Source organism: Coregonus lavaretus (assembly GCF_964263955.1).
Source record: "Coregonus lavaretus genome assembly, chromosome: 20".
Taxonomy (NCBI): Eukaryota; Metazoa; Chordata; class Actinopteri; order Salmoniformes; family Salmonidae; genus Coregonus; species Coregonus lavaretus.
The window spans coordinates 11,435,008-11,454,076 of NC_140007.1; the positions used below are offsets into that span (position 1 = coordinate 11,435,008).

At 44.4% G+C, this 19,069-nt stretch overlaps 1 protein-coding gene across 2 annotated transcripts; it reads right to left on the minus strand.

Annotated features, from left to right (window-relative positions):
* Positions 1–226: 226 nt before the first annotated feature.
* Positions 227–18,984, minus strand: ifrd2 (interferon-related developmental regulator 2). Of its 2 annotated transcripts, XM_084184159.1 has the most exons (13): positions 18,544–18,974; positions 17,137–17,199; positions 13,752–13,868; positions 11,937–12,027; positions 4,537–4,661; positions 4,010–4,167; positions 3,844–3,897; positions 3,524–3,702; positions 3,157–3,265; positions 2,739–2,873; positions 2,442–2,570; positions 2,141–2,233; positions 227–1,018 (listed from the first exon to the last, which is right to left on the minus strand). In XM_084184159.1, the coding sequence occupies exons 1-13, from the start codon at positions 18,581–18,583 to the stop codon at positions 938–940; spliced, it is 1,374 nt and encodes a 457-aa protein (XP_084040285.1). In that variant the 5' UTR covers positions 18,584–18,974; the 3' UTR covers positions 227–937. The 2 variants fall into 2 exon arrangements, with proteins under 2 accessions (XP_084040285.1, XP_084040286.1); XM_084184160.1 differs by lacking the exon at positions 17,137–17,199 and having other exon boundaries at positions 18,544–18,984.
* Positions 18,985–19,069: the final 85 nt, after the last annotated feature.

Genomic DNA, 19,069 nt, shown 5'->3' on the forward strand with positions numbered 1-19,069 from the left:
AATGGATCCTTGGGACGTCACCCCATTGAAGTTGACATTTAAAACGGTAGGGAGGTCCAAAGGATCCCAGAATGCAATAACCATTCACAAAAAACAATTTGAATCACGCAACGATCCATAATTGGGACCATTTCATGCCTTGCCTTTGGTATTTGCATTACAATGTCAACATATATATTTTTAAACCCACTTAAGGAAAATAATTTAGGACAACAGATACAACAGCCTTAGTGTGAGTGTTTATTACATTTAATGTAGCCATAATTAATTTGCCTTACCCTTTGGGTTATTACATAGCATTGCTTGTCAAAATACATCTCCATTCTTCAATGCACTCCTTGAATACATACATTTGTATTTGTATATACATATGCATGATTATATGCACAACCTGCATAAAAATATACATTAATGACAACTCTTAATTCTTAGTCCTCTTCCCATATTTTAAGTCTGTAAAAATAACTTACTTTAAAAATCATGTACTGTTCTCCCACTTTCAATAAATTAGAAAGTAAAATACATTACCAGAAATGGTTTAGATGTTCTTCCAAAATATTAATAAAAAAGGTAAAATAAACTACCTTTTTGTTTTATTGTGGTGTTAAATGAAATAAAAACACACATTTGAATTATCTGCAAAGTCCCTGGTTTGGCAGCAGCCACTGGGTCCTGTGAGACGAGGGGTTGGGAGCAGGATGACAGTTTGGGCCGGGGGGCTGGACAGAAGGGTGCAACGTTACACTACAGAAATGTACTGTGTAGAACAGATAGGATTGTCTGTCATTTGGAATAGGAAATCATGTCAGCTCTATTCATTACATTGGTCTGCAACATTCCAAACATTTTGGCTCAATGAATACACCCCTGTATTCTTTTCACCGGTCTTCGTCCTATTTGGCCACGGCACGTTCCACCAATTCCTCTCCTCCAGTCCTCACATCACATCTGCTCGCTTGTCCTTCACTTTGTTCCTTAGTTTAGTCCTGGCTTTGAATGCCGCTGAGTTGAACAGATGCTGTGAGAGGAAAATAAAATCAAAAGGTCAGACTTACACCCTTCAAAATGAAGAATGCCAACATGGAGGGCTGGTTTCTATCGAGTCCTGTGAAGACTAGGCAAACACGTAACATTTCATGGTACTGCTAAATCAAAATGGACCAGTACGTTTAGTTTAACCAACATGTATTTTCACTGAACAAAACTATAAACGCAACATGTAAAGTGTTGGTCCCATGTTCATTGAGATGAAATAAAAAAAAATCCCAGAAATGTTCCATACGCACAGAAACCTTATTTCCTCAAATGTTGAGCACACATTTTTTTTTTATCCCTGTTAGTGAGCATTTCTCCTTTGAAAAGATAATCCATCCACCTGACAGGTGTGGCATATCAAGAAGCTGATTAAACAGCATGATCATTACACGGGTGCACCTTGTGCTGGGGACAATAAAAGGCCACTTTAAAATGTGCAGTTTTGTCACAACACAATGCCACCGATTTTTCAATTGGCATGCTGACTGCAGGAATGTCCACCAGAGCTGTTGCCAGAGAATGTAATGTTAATTTCTCTACCATAAACTGCCTCCAACTTTGTTTTAGAGAATTTGGCAGTACGTCCAACCGGCCTCACAACAGCAGACCACGTGTAACCACGCCAGCCCAGGACCTCTACATCCGGCTTCTTCACCTAGTGGATCGTCTGAGGGGGGTTGAGGGGCTGCTGAGGAGTATTTCTGTCTGTAATAAAGCTATTTTGTGGGGAGAAACTCATTCTGATTGGCTGGGCCTGGCTGCCACGTGGGTGGGCCTATGCCCTCCAAGGCCCACCCATGGCTGCACCCCTGCCCAGTCATGTGAAATCCATAGATTAGGACCTAATGAATTTATTTCAATTGACTGATTTCCTTATATGAACTGTAACTCAGTAAAATCTTTGTTGCATGTTGTGTTTATATTTTTGTTCAGTATAATTAGACAGTGGAGAGCTCACATGGTATGCACCATGTGGTTGTTGAACCGGTATGTGTCAGGTTAAGTGGGTATTTTCTGGTGGTAGAGCAGTGGTTATGGTTTTATGATGAGTGGTTATGTGCTGGTGGTAGGTGGGTTTGCAGACAGTCATAGGCCATGGGGTCACCTTCTCGAAACGGGAGATCTTGCTGGATTTGACAGAGGAGTCCAATATCAGAGGGGGTCCCAGGCCAAATATGTCCCTCAGCAGCGGGTTAAACTGGAGAGACAAGACCAGGCACACCATTTATATCATAGCGACCTGGTAACTAGCCATTTCCAAAGGATAAATAAGAGGCAAGCAAGCATCAAAAACCTTACAGAAAGATTTGATCAGAACATTACTGATTGCAGAGATGGTTGATACCTAAGCTATAAAAAGACTATATCCTACCAACACAGTTATAGACTTAGATGTTTGTTCAAACCTGAAGATGGTGTCTCACTCCAGACTCCAGCACCTCTTTGAAGGCGTCGTAGACCCTCCTGCGCATCCAACTGTCGATGTAGATGCCCTCCACACCAAAGCGGATCTTCTCCTCCGGGAAGTCCTCATTCTGCACGATGTTGGGCAAGAATGTCATTAGAATCAACATTACATATTTCTCGCACCAACCGACCAATGGTCTCCAGTTACAGTGACTGGTCTGGTGTGATTTAAAAACTCTTGAGCAACATTAGAACCTTGTGCCGGTTAATGTTCAGAGTGACTTGTGGTTCTTTACCTCGATGTAGTGTAGCACCTCTCTGAATATGGTGCGCTGTTTCCTTCTGTCGTTCTTGGCACGGTGTTTGTTCCCGTCGGTGGCCAGGCCCTTTAGGCACTCACACAGCGTGTCGCTGTCTTCAAACGCAAATTCCTACATAGAAAAACACACAAGGATCAGCAGGGATATTTTCCCCACTTCCTCTCCATGGGATCTACATTGGCTCCATATTGTGTTTGAGCTGGTGAGCGAGTAAGACCACGGCCTGTATTTACAAAGTGTCTGAGAACATCGGTGCTGATCTAGGATCAGGTCCCCAATGTCCATGTAATCATATTAATTGTGATCTAGAAGGCAAAACTGATCCTAAATCAGCACTCCTACTCTGAGATGCTTGATACATACAGCCCCTGGTTGTTCAATAGGCAAAACATACCCTGTCTATATCTCTTCCCAACTCAACCAGCAAGGCTATGGTCTCCCCAACAGCTATCCTGTAGTTCACGTCGCTGCTCTCCAGGCAGGCCTGTAGCTTAGGTAGATGTCTGAGCACAAGAGGGGACAGAGGACATGAGATGGGCAACACGGCAGGTTATAGTCACTTTTTATTAAGGGTGCCATCTTGCTCTTCTTCCTCTTAAATGGCAAGATCCCGGCTGTGTCTCAAATAACACCCTATTCCCCATGTAGTGCCGTACAGTGCACTACTTTAGTCAAATATGCAGTACAGTACTACTGCACTAAATAGGGAAAGGGGGTGTCATTTGAGACACAGCCCGTCTGTCTGTCTGTGTGTCACTCACAGGTCTAGCAGCACAGTGAGGCGGGAGGCGGGGCAGAGGGTGACGAGCAGGGCCCAGGCATGCAGGGCGGCGCTGTGGAGCCCAGGGGCACCGGCGTTAGGGGTGGGCAGGATGCCCTCACGGTTGGGATACGACATGGTGAATACACTCTCCAGGTGACTGATGGATTTCACTAAGTCCTGCCACAGAGGGAGACAGGGAAAAATAATGACAGAGAGAAAAAGCGCACGAGAGATAATTTTTGGAACTTGATTTTCCATACTACATCTCTTTCCCAGCTACAGAGAAATAGAATGAAAAGGATTTCTAGAGAATCTCACCTCTCCGTCTTCCGCAGCAGAAACGTAACAGCACATACCCAGAGCTCTGGCACACTGCAAGAGAAAGAGGGATGAACAACTTCAACTGTGACTTCCAAGAATGCACTCTTAGTGGAAAACTGCAGTCGACAACAGGAGTGTGATGAAGGCCAATGGTGACACTCACGCTCTGGCGGGCAGCCACACTGGCACAGCCGTCAATCATGATGGCGCTGAGGACAGGCCGTAGGATTTTGAAGCCCTCCTCACCCTCGTCCCCCCCGCCTAGCTGCACACACAGCTGGGCACACACTGTGGCCGCCGCAGCCTGCTCCTCTCCACCTCCTGAGAAAGGAGAATGGTGAAAAGGGACAGAAACAGAGTAGAGGGATGGAAAAGGGTAGAGGGGAAGATACCTTTTACAAGATCAACAAGAGAAGTCAGGCTATCATGGAACTTGGTCAATTAGAAGAACTGAATTCATAGAGCCTAAAATCAGACTTGACGAAGGTCCATTTTGGATGGAAATATTGTTAATTTTCCAGCCAGATAAAGGTATGGTAGAGTAAGTGTAGGTCCTGCTCATCTTTTAAAGTTTGTCAGGCCAGCACCACCTAAAGTGATGTACGTTTGACTATATTTACCACCATAATTCATAGAGCCATCGTTCCTTTCCCAACCACAACCCCCACACACAGTGCCGTGGTGTCTCACCCTTGCGCAGGCTCCTCTCCAGGCAGTCGCTGATGGTGAGGCGTCTTTCTATCAGGAAGTCATAGAGCAGCCTGGAGGAAAAGGCCCCTCTCAGAGAGTCCAGGGCTGCCAGGCGCATCTTTGCACTGAGAGGGACAGGAGGAAGGGCCACGTCAGTATGTCTCTACACATCTCTAATGCTGTAGTTATGAGAGGACAACTACACCATTGTTGAAGCTGATCTTCGTGCCTTCAGAATGTATTCACACCACTTTTTCCACATGTTGTGTTACAAAGTGGGATTCAAACGGAATTAATTGTCTTTTTTTGTCAACGATCTACACAAAATACTCCAGCATTTGCAAAAAAATTATTGAAAAAATAATAAAATAAAATACTAATATATCTTAACTAGATAAGTATTGAACCCCCTGAGTCAATACATGTTAGAATAACCTTTTGCAGCGATTATAGCTGTGAGTCTTTCTGGGTAAGTCTCTAAGAGCTTTGCACACCTGGATTGTACAATATTTGCACATTATCTTTAAAATTCTTCAAGCTCTCTCAAGTTGGTTGTTGAGCATAGCTAGACAGCCATTTTCAAGTCTTGCCATAGATTTTCAAGCAGATTTAAGTCCAGACTGTAACTAGGCCACTCAAAAACATTCATTTTTGTCCAGTGTATATTTGGCCTTGTGTCCAACAGGCTGACCAGACCGCCCGTGTTGCATGCGCTGCAAAATAAATGTACACATACATGTTATTCAATCATTGCACCCACACTGCTCGCGCACATCTGCGTAGCCAGGCTCTAAAACAGAACTTGGTTCTATTTGTGATGCTTGACGCGCTGCAAGTCCCGCCTCTCCCATCTCCTCATTGGTGTTTAGGAGCATACAGTGAGGGAAAAAAGTATTTGATCCCCTGCTGATTTTGTACGTTTGCCCACTGACAAAGAAATGATCAGTCTATAATTTTAATGTTAGGTTTATTTGAACAGTGAGAGACAGAATAACAACAAAAAAATCCAGAAAAACGCATGTCAAAAATGTTATAAATTGATTTGCATTTTAATGAGGGAAATAATTATTCATCCTAATCTCAATCAGAAAGATTTCTGGCTCCCAGGTGTCTTTTATACAGGTAACGAGCTGAGATTAGGAGCACACTCTTAAAGGGAGTGCTCCTAATCTCAGTTTGTTACCTTTATAAAAGACACATGTCCACAGAAGCAATCAATCAGATTCCAAACTCTCCACCATGGCCAAGACCAAAGAGCTCTCCAAGGATGTCAGGGACAAGATTGTAGACCTACACAAGGCTGGAATGGGCTAAAAGACCATGGCCAAGCAGCTTGGTGAGAAGGTGACAACAGTTTGTGTGATTATTCGCAAATGGAAGAAACACAAAATAACTGTCAGTCTCCCTCGGCCTGGGGGTCCATGCAAGATCTCACATCGTGGAGTTGCAATGATCATGAGAACAGTAACTACAATCAGCCCATAACTACACGGGAGGATCTTGTCAATGATCTCAAGGCAGCTGGGACCATAGTCACCAAGAAAACAATTGGTAACACACTTCGCCGTGAAGAACTGAAATCCTGCAGCGCCCGCAAGGTCCCCCTGCTCAAGAAAGCACATATACAGGGCCGTCTGAAGTTTGCCAATGATCATCTGAATGATTCAGAGGAGAACTGGGTGAAAGTGTTGTAGTCAGATGAGACCAAAATCGATCTCTTTGGCATCAACTCAACTCGCCGTGTTTGGAGGAGGAGGAATGCTGCTTATGACCCCAAGAACACCATCCCCACCGTCAAACATGGAGGTGGAAACATTATGCTTTGGGGGTATTTTTTCTGCTAAGGGGACAGGACAACTTCACCACATCAAAGGGACGATGGACGGGGCCATGAAAACCTCCTTCCCTCAGCCAGCGCATTGAAAATGGGTTGTGGAAGGGTATTCCAGCATGACAATGACCCAAAACACACGGCCAAGGCAACAAAGGAGTGGCTCAAGAAGCACATTAAGGTCCTGGAGTGGCCTGGCCAGTCTTCAGACCTTAATCCCATAGAAAATCTGTGGAGGGAGCTGAAGGTTCGAGTTGTCAAATGTCAGCCTAGAAACATTAATGACTTGGAGAAGATCAAAAGTGTGGAACAAAATCCCTCCTGAGATGTGTGCAAACCTGGTAGCCAATTACAAGAAACGTCTGACCTCTGTGATTGCCAACAAGGGTTTAACCACCAAGTACTAAGTAATGTTTTGCAGAAAGGTCAAATACGTATTTCCCTCATTAAAATGCAAATCAATTCATAACATTTTTGACATGTGTTTTTCTGGATTTTTTTGTTGTTATTCTGTCTCTCACTGTTCAAATAAACCTACCATTAAAATTATAGACGGATCATGTCTTTGTCAGTGGGCAAACGTACAAAATCAGCAGGGGATCAAATACTTTTTTCCCTCACTGTATACCTACGTTGGTGATCGAAAGATGAGCGAAGGTCCACACTCCAGTCCAGTTGGTGGTGGTAATGCACCTTAACCTCTACGGGATTGGTGTCCCGTATGGGACGGTTGAGCTAACGTGCGCTAATGTGATTAGCATTACTTTTGTAAGAAACAGCTAACTTTCCAGGACATAGACATGTCTTATATGGGCAGAAAGCTTAAATTCTTGTTAATTTAATTGCACTGTTCAATTTACAGTAGCTATTACAGTGAAAAAATACCATGCTATTGTTTGAGGAGAGTGCACAACAAAAATCGTATCACAGCAACTGGTTTGATACATTTACCTCTAAAGGTAAATAATGTACTTACATTCAGTAATCTTGCTCTGATTTGTCATCCTAAGGGTCTCAAAGATGAAATGTAGCAGTTTAGTTTGATAAAACCCATTTTTATATTCAATTGTAGGAACTAGGTTCTACTGTTTGAACCCCTGCTGTCTCTAGCTCCACACCCACCCCGCCTGGCCATCTAGATGTGTGAAAGTTAGTGTATAAGCTAATGATCCATCATGTATGACATTCCTGGGAGTGTGTAAACTTGGTGGTCAAATCAAATCAAATGTATTGGCCACATGCGCCGAATACAACAGGTGCAGACATTACAGTGAAATGCTTACTTACAGCCCTTAACCAACAGTGCATTTATTTTTTATAAAAAAGTAAAATAAAACAACAACAAAAAAAGTGTTGAGAAAAAAAGAGCAAAAGTAAAATAAAATAACAGTAGGGAGGCTATATATACAGGGGGGTACCGGTGCAGAGTCAATGTGCGGGGGCACCGGCTAGTTGAGATAGTTGAAGTAATATGTACATGTGGGTAGAGTTAAAGTGACTATGCATAAATAATTAACAGAGTAGCAGCAGCGTAAAAAGATGGGGTGGGGGGGCAGTGCAAATAGTCCGGGTAGCCATGATTAGCTGTTCAGGAGTCTTATGGCTTGGGGGTAGAAGCTGTTGAGAAGTCTTTTGGACCTAGACTTGGCACTCCGGTACCGCTTGCCGTGCGGTAGCAGAGAGAACAGTCTATGACTAGGGTGGCTGGAGTCTTTGACAATTTTGAGGGCCTTCCTCTGACACCGCCTGGTATAGAGGTCCTGGATGGCAGGAAGCTTGGCCCCAGTGATGTACTGGGCCGTACGCTCTGTAGTGCCTTGCGGTCGGAGGCCAAGCAATTGCCATACCAGGCGGTGATGCAACCAGTCAGGATGCTCTCGATGGAGCAGCTGTAGAATTTTTTTAGGATCTGAGGACCCATGCCGAATCTTTTCAGTCTCCTGAGGGGGAATAGGCTTTGTCGTGCCCTCTTCACGACTGTCTTGGTGTGTTTGGACCATGATAGTTCGTTGGTGATGTGGACACCAAGGAACTTGAAGCTCTCAACCTGTTCCACTACAGCCCCGTCGATGAGAATGGGGGCGGCGTGCTCAGTCCTCTTTTTTTTTCTTGTAGTCCACAATCATCTCCTTTGTCTTGGTCACGTTGAGGGAGAGGTTGTTATCCTGGCACCACACGGCCAGGTCTCTGACCTCCTCCCTATAGGCTGTCTCATCGTTGTCGGTGATCAGGCCTACCACTGTTGTGTCGTCGGCAAACTTAATGATGGTGTTGGAGTCGTGCCTGGCCATGCAGTCATGGGTGAACAGGGAGTACAGGAGGGGACTGAGCACGCACCCCTGAGGGGCCCCCGTGTTGAGGATCAGTGTGGCAGATGTGTTGTTACCTACCCTTACCACCTGGGGGCTGCCTGTCAGGAAGTCCAGGATCCAGTTGCAGAGGGAGGTGTTTAGTCCCAGGATCCTTAGCTTAGTGATGAGCTTTGAAGGCACTATGGTGTTGAATGCTGAGCTGTAGTCAATGAATAGCATTCTCACGTAGGTGTTCCTCTTGTCCAGGTGGGAAAGGGCAGTGTGGAGTGCAATAGAGATTGCATCATCTGTGGATCTGTTGGGGCGGTATGCAAATTGGAGTGGGTCTAGGGTTTCTGGGATAATGGTGTTGATGTGAGCCATGACCAGCCTTTCAAAGCACTTCATGGCTACAGACGTCAGTGCTACGGGTCGGTAGTCATTTAGGCAGGTTATCTTAGTGTCCTTGGGCACGGGGATTATGGTGGTCTGCTTGAAACATGTTGGTATTACAGACTCAGTCAGGGACATGTTGAAAATGTCAGTGAAGACACTTGCCAGTTGGTCAGCACATGCTCGGAGTACACATCCTGGTAATCCGTCTGGCCCTGCGGCCTTGTGAATGTTGACCTGCTTAAAAGTCTTACTCACATCGGCTACGGAGAGCGTGATCACATAGTCATCCGGAACAGCTGGTGCTCTCATGCATGCTTCAGTGTTGCTTGCCTCGAAGCGAGCATAGAAGTGGTTTAGCTCGTCTGGTAGGCTTGTGTAACTGGGAAGCTCGCGGCTGTGCTTCCCTTTGTAGTCTGTAATAGTTTTCAAGCCCTGCCACATCCGACGAGCGTCAGAGCCGGTGTAGTACGATTCAATCTTAGTCATGTATTGACTCTTTGCCTGTTTGATGGTTCGTCGGAGGGCATAGCGGGATTTCTTATAAGCGTCCGGGTTAGAGTCCCGCTCCTTGAAAGCGGCAGCTCTACCCTTTAGCTCAGTGCGGATGTTTCCTGTAATCCATGGCTTCTGGTTGGGGTATGTACGTACGGTCACTGTGGGGACGACATCATCGATGCACTTATTGATGAAGCCAGTGACTGATGTGGTGTACTCTTCAATGCTATCTGAAGAATCCCGGAACATGTTCCAGTCTGTGCTAGCAAAACAGTCCTGTAGCTTAGCATCTGCGTCATCTGACCACTTTTTTATTAACCGAGTCACTGGTGCTTCCTGCTTTAGTTTTTGCTTATAAGCAGGAATCAGGAGGATAGAGTTATGGTCAGATTTGCCAAATGGTTATACATAATGTATGTTCTCTATAGTTATGTACTTGAAAATGTATCAATATACCAATTCGGCACATTTGGCCAGACTTGATACAAAATAGTCCAGTATTGCAATGCTTCACTGGATAAATCTGAAACTTTGCACACACACTGCTGCCATCTAGTGGACAGAATCTAAATTGCACCTAAACTGCAATATTATATTGTGGCCTTTCTCTTGCATTTCAAAGATGAAAAAATAAATAATAATAACAATACGCATGTTTTTTGTTTGTATTATCTTTTACCAGATCTATTGTGTTATCTTCTCCTACATTCATTTCACATTTCCACAAACTTCAGTGTTCCCTTTCAAATTGTATCAAGAATATGAATATCCTTGCTTCAGGTCCTGAGCTACAGGCAGTTATATTTGGGTATGTCATTTTAGGCGAAAATTGAAAAAAAGGGTCCGATCCTTAAAAGGTTATAGTTGGATGCCAACTGCCATATAAAGTCCAAAGAAGAAGAAGAAGCCTGAAGGAGGAGAGAACTAGAAACTCACTCAGTTTACCCTTTTATCTGTGGATTAATTGTCGGCGTAGAGGACCTTGTGCATTTCAGGTAAAATAACAACCCAATGTTTATATCCCATGACAAATTAGCTAGCAACAGCAAGCTAGCTAGCTAAATTGTCATACATGTTTAATGGTTTTCGACCTGTCCCAAAGTTAATATAGTTGGTTCAGAGTTCGTTTTGACATTCCAACCTGCGTGTCCTGATCGCGTCTGGTGTGGGTGGACAAAATCAACATGCACGCGATGGTGCGCATGCGGTCTGGTCAGCATGTTAGGTTATTGGTCCTGCGGAAAGGTGAATTTGTCTCCCGGTGTCTGTTGGAAAGCAACAGACTGAACCAGGTTTTCCTCTAGGATTTTGCCTGTGCTTAGCTCCATTCCGTTTCTTTTTATGCTAAAACCTCCCTAGTCCTTGCCGATGACGAGCATACCCATAACATCATGCAGCCACCACCATGCTGGTACTCAGTGATGTGCTGTGTTTGCCCAAACATAATATGTTCAGGACAAAGTCAATTTCTTCGCCACATTTTTTGCAGTTTTACTTTAGTGCCTTATTGCAAACAGGATGCATGTTTTGGAATATTTGTATTCTGTACAGGCTTCCTTCTTTTCACTCTTTCATTTAGGTTAGTATTGTGGAGTAATTACAATGTTGTTGATCATCCTCAGTTTTTTCCTATAACAGCCATTATACTCCGTAACTGTTTTAAAGTCACCATTGATTGGCCTCATGGTGAAATCCCTGAGCAGTTTTCTTCCTCTCTGGCAACTGAGTTAGGAAGGCCGCCTGTATCTTTGTAGTGATTGGCTGTATTGATACACCATCCAAAGTGTAATTAATAACTCCACCATGCTTAAAGGAATGTTCAATGTCTGTTTTTTTGTGTTTTTTTTACTCATCTACCAACAGGTGCCTTCTTTGTGAGGCATTGAAAACCTCCCTGGTCTTTGTGTTTGATTCTATGTTTGAGGGACCTTACAGATAATTGTATGTGTGGGGTACAGAGATGAGGTAGTCATTCAAACATCTTAAACACTATCATTGCACACAGTGAGTCCATGCAAATTATTATGTGACTTGTTAGGCACATTTTTACTCCTGAACTTTTAGGCTTGCCATAACAAAGGGGTTGAATACTTATTGACTCAAGACATTTAATTTAATTAATTTGTAAACATAATTCCACTTTTACATTATGGGATATTATTGTGTGTAGGCCAGTGACAAACAATCTCAATTAAATTAATTTTAAATAATTGCTTTAACAAAATGTGGAAAAAGTTGAGGGGTGTGAATACTTTCTGAAGGCACTATATGTTCCTAATGTCCACGTACCCAAGTACTAGCAACTTTGGTGGTTGTAGTTTTTTGTGCTGTTAGAATGTATACAGTGAGTCCTTCTGTAAAAACATTTTAAATCCTGTGAAACCCACCTCTTGTCCATCAGGTTATCTATGCATTGTTTCAGCTTGTCTTCTGTCTCCTCCTGGGCAGTCTGTTCATCTACTGGTTCACCACCTCCTCCTGTGCTGGACAAGACACACAAGTCAATGATGCCAACTGCATGGTGTGACTTTCCTGTGTGTGTGTGTGTGTGTGTGTGTGTGTGTGTGTGTACAGTTGAAGTCTGAAGATTACATATACCTTAGCCAAATACGTTTAAACTGTTTTTCAAAATTCCTGAAATGTAATCCTAGTTAAAATTCCCTGTCTTAGGTCAGTTAGGATCACCACTTTATTTTAAGAATGTGAAATGTCAGAATAATAGTAGAGAGAATGATTTATTTCAGATTTCATTTCTTTCATCACATTCCCAGTGGGTCAGAAGTTTACATTCAATCAATTAGTATTTGGTAGCATTGCCTTTAAATTGTTTAACTTGGGTCAAACGTTTTGGGTAGCCTTCCACAAGCTTCCCACAGTAAGTTGGGTGAATTTTGGCCCATTCCTCCTGACAGAGCTGGTGTAACTGAGTCAGGTTTGTAGGCCTCCTTGCTCGCACACGCTTTTTCAGTTCTGACCACACATTTTTTATAGGATTGAGGTCAGGGCTTTGTGATGGCCACTCCAATACCTAGACTTTGTTGTCCTTAAGCCATTTTGCCACAACTTTGGAAGTATGCTTGGGGTCATTGTCCATTTGGAAGACTCATTTGTGACCAAGCTTTAACTTCCTGACTGATGTCTTGAGATGTTGCTTCAATATAGCCACATAATTTTCCTTCCTCATGATGCCATCTATTTTGTTAAGTGCACCAGTCCCTCCTGCAGCAAAGCACCCCCACATCATGATGCTGCCACCCCCGTGCTTCATGGTTTGGATGGTGTTCTTCGGCTTGCAAGCAGCCCCCTTTTTCCTCCAAACATAACGATGGTCATTATGGCAAACAGTTCTATTTTTGTTTCTTCAGACCAGAGGACATTTCTCCAAAAAGTACTATCTTTGTCCCCATGTGCAGTTGCAAACCGTAGTCTGGCTTTTTTATGCCGGTTTTGGAGCAGTGGCTTCTTCTTTGCTGAGCGGCCTTTCAGGTTATGTCGATATAGGACTTGTTTTACTGTGGATATAGATACTTTTGTACCTGTTTCCTCCAGCATCTTCACAAGGTCCTTTGCTGTTGTTCTGGGATTGATTTGCACTTTTCGCACCAAAGTACGTTCATCTCTAGGAGACAGAATGCGTCTCCTTCCTGAGCAGTATGACGGCTGCGTGGTCCCATGGTGTTTATACATGCGTACTATTGTTTGTACAGATGAACGTGGTACCTTCAGGTGTTTGGAAATTTCTCCCAAGGATGAACCAGACTTGTGGAGGTCTACAATTTTTTTCCCTGAGGTCTTGGCAGATTTCTTTTGATTTTCCCATGATGTCAAGCATAGAGGCACTGAGTTTGAAGGTAGGCCTTTAAATACATCCACAGGTACACCTCCAATTGACTCAAATTATGTAAATTAGCCTATCAGAAGCTTCTAAAGCCATGACATAATTTTCTGGAATTTTCCAAGCTGTTTAAAGGCACAGTCAACTTAGTGTATGTAAACTTCTGACCAAGTGGAACTGTGATACAGTGAATTATTATTGGAAAAATTACTTGTGTCATGCACAAAGTAGATGTCCTAACCGACTTGCCAAAACTATAGTTTGTTAACAAGAAATGTGTGAAGTGGTTGAAAAACGAGTTTTAATGACTCCAACCTAAGTGTATGTAAACTTCCGACTTCAACTGTATGTATGTGCGTGCACCCACCTGTGCCCTCGTCCAACACGGAGGCGCTCTCGCTGGCACTGCTGTAGTGACTGAGCACATCAGACGCCAGGTCATCGTCACTGGCAGCTGACTCACCCTTCACCCCATTCCTCCCCCCTACGAGAATGAGAGAAAGAATTGAGGAGAGAAAGAAGGAGGAGAGGAAGTGAGAGCAGGAAAGAGGGACCGGAGGGGGGCAGGGGAGGAGGAGAAGAAGAGTGAGCTAGAAGTTAACTTTATCTCTGTCAGTGGCTCAGCTGTTGGTGTCGTCATGATACCCCAGGAACCTCTCCTTATAGAGAGCAGGGTCTATTCTCTCCACAGTGCTGACACGTGCACATCACACGTAGCTAAACTGGGAACGCTAGTCGCGTGCGCTCGCTGCCCACAGGGTAATCCTTCAGACACAGCCGAGCCCACTGACCATCTGGCTGGAGTGTTCACAGACATATTCAATCTCTCGCTCTCCCAGTCTGTTGTCCCCACTTGCTTCAAGATGTCCACCATTGTTCTTGTACCAAAGAAAGTGAAGGTAACTGAACTAAATGACTATCGCCTCGTAGCACTCACTTGTCACCATAAAGTGCTTTGAGAGGCGAGTTAAGGACCATTTCACCTTCACCTTACACCCTAGACCAGCGGTTCATAAACTTTATCAGCTCGGTACCCAAATGAAAAGTTGACCATCCTCCCGAGACCCAAATCATCCTTCATAAACCCAAATTAAGACGAAATATTGTGTGATTATAGATGTATTCTCATAACTCGTGACCCACCTCTAACATGCCCAAGGCTCACTTTGGTTCCCTAACCATAGTTTAAGAAATCACGCCCTAGACCGACTTAATTTGCATATCGCCCCAACAGATCCACAGACTACGCAATCGCCATTGCAGTGTACACTGCCCTATTCCACTTGGACAAGATCAATTCCTATGTAAGAATGCTCTTCATTGACTACAGCTCAGGCTTCAACACCATAGTGCCCTCCAAGCTCATCACTAAGCTTAGGGCCCTGGGTCCTGGACTTCCTGTCGGGACAACCCCAAGTGGTGAAGATAGACAACAACATCCTCCGCCACGCTGAACCTCAACACGGGGGCCCCACAGGGGTGCGTGCTCAGCTGTACTCCCTGTTCACCCATGACTGCGTGGCCACGCGTGTCTCAAACACAATCGTCAATTTTGCTGACGACAACAGTGGTAGGCCTGATTACCAACAATGATGAGACAGCCTACAGGGAGGAGGTGAGAGCCCTGGCGGAGTGGTGCCAGGAAAATAACCTGCGATAAAATCTGCAAATCTGTGTACACAAACAATCAACTTTTATCTGATTTGACTGGCACTGCCAGTAGCACAGCTACCTGACTGTGGCCCTAACCTGACAGGTGGCAGAGACACCATAGTCTCGATTACATTATTAGCATTTTACTGGTTCTGCACTGACAACTGTTGGGCAAATGTATTGCATTAATTGAAAGTGTGGGATGGCTCTATAGGTCAAGCTCTTACAAGTCTCTCAACTTGTAAATGTGCTTCAATTAAATCCACAGCATTTCTGGTAAATGGGATAACATTTGACATGTATTTTTCTATCTTGATTTGACAGTTTGTCTTCCATGGAGGGCTTTACGGATATCAATGAGATCCATGACCTCACTGGCACTGATACAGGTATGACCTTTCCTCTTCATACAGTACTGTTCCCTGTAGACGCCATAGCTTCCATGTTCCACAGTGAGGTTGTAACCTCTGGGTCACACTGACACGACCTGCCTGACCCGCACATCACACACAATGACCGGCCGCTTCTCCTCACAGACCATGTGACTGGCCCACGGTAATCCTGACAACATTAGAAAGCCCTGAGCCAGCATGGGAGCCTAACCCAGTCCTGGCCAGGATGACCCAGCCCCAGCTCAACCCCCCCCCACTCCTACCTATATCTCTGTCCCACTAGCCCAGCCAGTCATCTGGCCTGCCCTGCCCCCAGCAGAGAGCTTTACTGGGGGAAAGTTCACCGGGCTGACAGACCTGGAGGGAGGGAATCCAGCGATACAATCCCCTTCCTGTTCAATGGCTAGGGCTAGGGGAAGCCTTTAAAATTACAGGGCTGAGAAAAACGTCACTAAAAACACAGGAAGAACTTTGAGGCATGAGCTGACGACAACAGTACTGTAGTGTCCTCAGGCTTATATAATAGTATGACCACCTTTACTATGAAGTCCACAGATAAACAATGGGTTCTAGGAAACATGTCCATTAATTTAGTTTATATTCTACAATGACTGCCATTGATCAAATTCAATAAGTGTTGCTCTCATTCATTCCCATTCTCTCCTCTGTTCTTAGTGATCATACGGTACCTGAGTGGGCCCTTATCAGTCACGTGACTTACTGGTGAGCAACCTTGACCCCCAGGCAGTGTGTGCCTGTGTTCCAAACCACCATACACGTGTCAGCCTATAGTAATCACTCAACGTTTCCACAACTATCTGCAGTGCACCTCAGTCATGCCAAGGGGAGGCGCTTGAGAGTGGCAGGGCTATTCTTCCCTTGATATGTCCAGTGAGAGGAAAGGGCGGGACCTCATTGTCGTCACCGCCTCCCCCTTACTGGGGACCATACAGTCTCGCACATACCAGCATGGGCTTCCTGTGCCCGCATATAAACGTAGTCTTCGCCAATTGGGTCTTTAACGCAGCATTTCATTAGCAACTTCCCGGCTGCTCAAGGTTAAAAAACTAAGTCAGATTCTGGCACATCACAACAGGACTGGAATTACAAACTGATTTCTCTGAAGAAAGAACCTGAAGCATAGAGCATCAATACAAAACACAACACAGGGTGTATGCGATAGGAAAGCTGACGAATGGTAATGCTATGGTTTTGAGAGAGTGCCATGCAGCATTCTGAATAAAGCCTCTATGAGAAGAGTGAGGTCAGTGAGTTGGCTAACATGACATCACAATCAGGGGAGGGGTGGGGTGCAAAGGGGAGGGTGGAGCTAGGAGTATCCATCTGGTGATACAGCGTTAGCAGGACAGAGGGGGCGACAATGCTGGGAATCCTGGGACATGGGACCAGCCGAGGTGATGTGAGGCAGGGAAAAACATATGGCAGTGAACTCCCAGAAGACATGGTTTGGAATGGTTGAAAGTAGCTACTACACCTGTAACGTCATTGGCATGACCCATGCAAGACCATATTAATTGTGACAATGACCATCTAATGGTAAAGAGGAGTTAATAGGGTGGGGAAGTATTGGGATGTGATGGTCAAACAGGAATAGTTGACAGATGGCCATAGGCAGAAAATGGGTCCAGGTGACAAATGAGTAATAAGGTTTGAAGCAGGCCAGGGTTTGGAGCTCTGCTGCGTTACCTTTAAGAGACAGGGGGCCCTTGGACGACAGCTGCAACTGTAGAACCTCCTGTCGGAGACAGCCTGTAAAGGGGTTCAGGTGGAGAAGGGAGGAATGGTTGGATAGCAGGTTGGCCATGGATGGAGGAAGAGACTATTGGACAGACACTAAACCTCTACTTCCTCATGTTGCTTTCAGAAATGCATCTCTTGCTTTCCCCAGAGAGTCTTCTCTGTAAACCTGTTGGGACCTTTTCTACAGTTTGATCATTCTCATAAATTGAACATCAATAAAATGAATTCTGCCATCTTTAGTATTGTCATATGGAGAGCTCTGTGTGTAAGTGTAATATCTACTATAATGAGATTAGTCAGTGGTTGCGATAAACCTGGATTTTACTTGGAGATAGCTAGCTAGCTAATGCATTCTAGTTGAGCAGAAGTTCATTATGATCTGTAATTTGGAGGTTTCTACCACTACTGACATTTGGCCACCTGTACATCTGGCAAAACTGAGTTTCAGCATTCAGCAGTCTGACACAGGGAAGAGCTCAATGGCATACTCCTCTTCTCATCATATCCTTTTCAAGATCCATTGGATGAGAAAGCCAGGAGGTCCCGCACCTCTGATCTTCTCCTCCAATGGGTTTTGAGAAGGAGACGAGGAGAAAGGAGGTGGGGAGTATGCAATTGAAATCTCTGCACAGTCCACAGGAGACGTGTTGCGTCTGCACGTGATGTGCACTACCCACATCAAACCACAATTGACGGGGGCGGCGAGTAGAACGCCCTACTAGGTACATAGCTACAAGCTCTGACAAACCTACGGTTGGCACTAAATATGTATAACGAAAAGCACACACAGTCCTCAAAAGAATTGTAGCGATATGTCCCTCATTCCGATCTAAACGTGTGAAATCTGACAGCACAGCCGGTCAAAGGCCCAGGCTCGTGTCGTGTTGGCCCATCACAGGCAAATGACTGACACGAGCCCTGCTAAAAAGAATCTCAGGGACAAGCGTTTTACCATTCATTCGTGTCTAGCTTTAGAGCAGACGTTATGTTACACTATGTTGTAATGTCACTTTGAACGATCAAGTGGTAAATTATACAAACCCAAGTTATTTAAGGCAACCTTGCTTGCAAATGTACTGGGCAAGATTAACAAATTGGCTAGTTAGGAATGCAAACATAAAACATTGCATAGCATACAAATATGTCTTATAGCAGTTATGTGTTAGTTTCAAACAAATTGCCATTCTATAAGAAAGTAGCTAGTAACTTTGTTCCATATGTAGATCAGTTCTGGCAGTTGCACAACACTTAGCTAGCTATGTCATCTTAGATTGTGCTGTAGATAAGATATATTAGCCCTTCTGCTACACATGATCGATCATGTGTTAGTAAAAAAGTTAGCAGTTAGCTTACCCTTGTTTGGACCACGTTTCCCTTTTTTAATCCTTGGCATGTCGCCAGTCAGTTTTCTTCTCCACTTGTCAGCAGGGCACCCCCGGTGTCAGTCTCTTGAACACAACCCCAGAGGATACGATGTATTCAAGTTCTTAGTTTGTGCGATGACACCAGATTTCCAAAACAAATATAGACAAAACTTGGCTAGCCAAGCTAACAAGACCCCCCCCACGTCGTGTTTTCAGTGGCACCACCGCAGATAATATCGTGGAGTTGGCTTTACAACTCGATGAATGTCGTTTTCGTCAATATTTCAGAATATATTATCTGTGATTGTCTCCGGGTAAACGATATCTAATGCCAGGTTGAGATATAAAATATTTTTCAAAGTGTTTGGGATGGAGTATCGAGCACGTTGCTGTTCCAAATTCCACCATCTTCTCCTCGGTAACCGCTTTCAGACCGGACAAGCTCCACCTCTTTTTAGATATTGTAGGCGAAACTGGGTATTGTAGTCATATGATGATTCTCATTCAAGTACCCA

Coding starts and splice junctions, on each gene's coding strand:
- ifrd2 (XM_084184159.1), bottom strand. CDS start 18,583: ATGCCAAGGATTAAAAAAGGGAAACGTGGTCCAAACAAGG. Junction 13,869..17,136: donor GGGCCCCCTGTCTCTTAAAG/GTAACGCAGCAG, acceptor TCATTCTCGTAG/GGGGGAGGAATGGGGTGAAG. Junction 12,028..13,751: donor CGTGTTGGACGAGGGCACAG/GTGGGTGCACGC, acceptor TGTCCAGCACAG/GAGGAGGTGGTGAACCAGTA.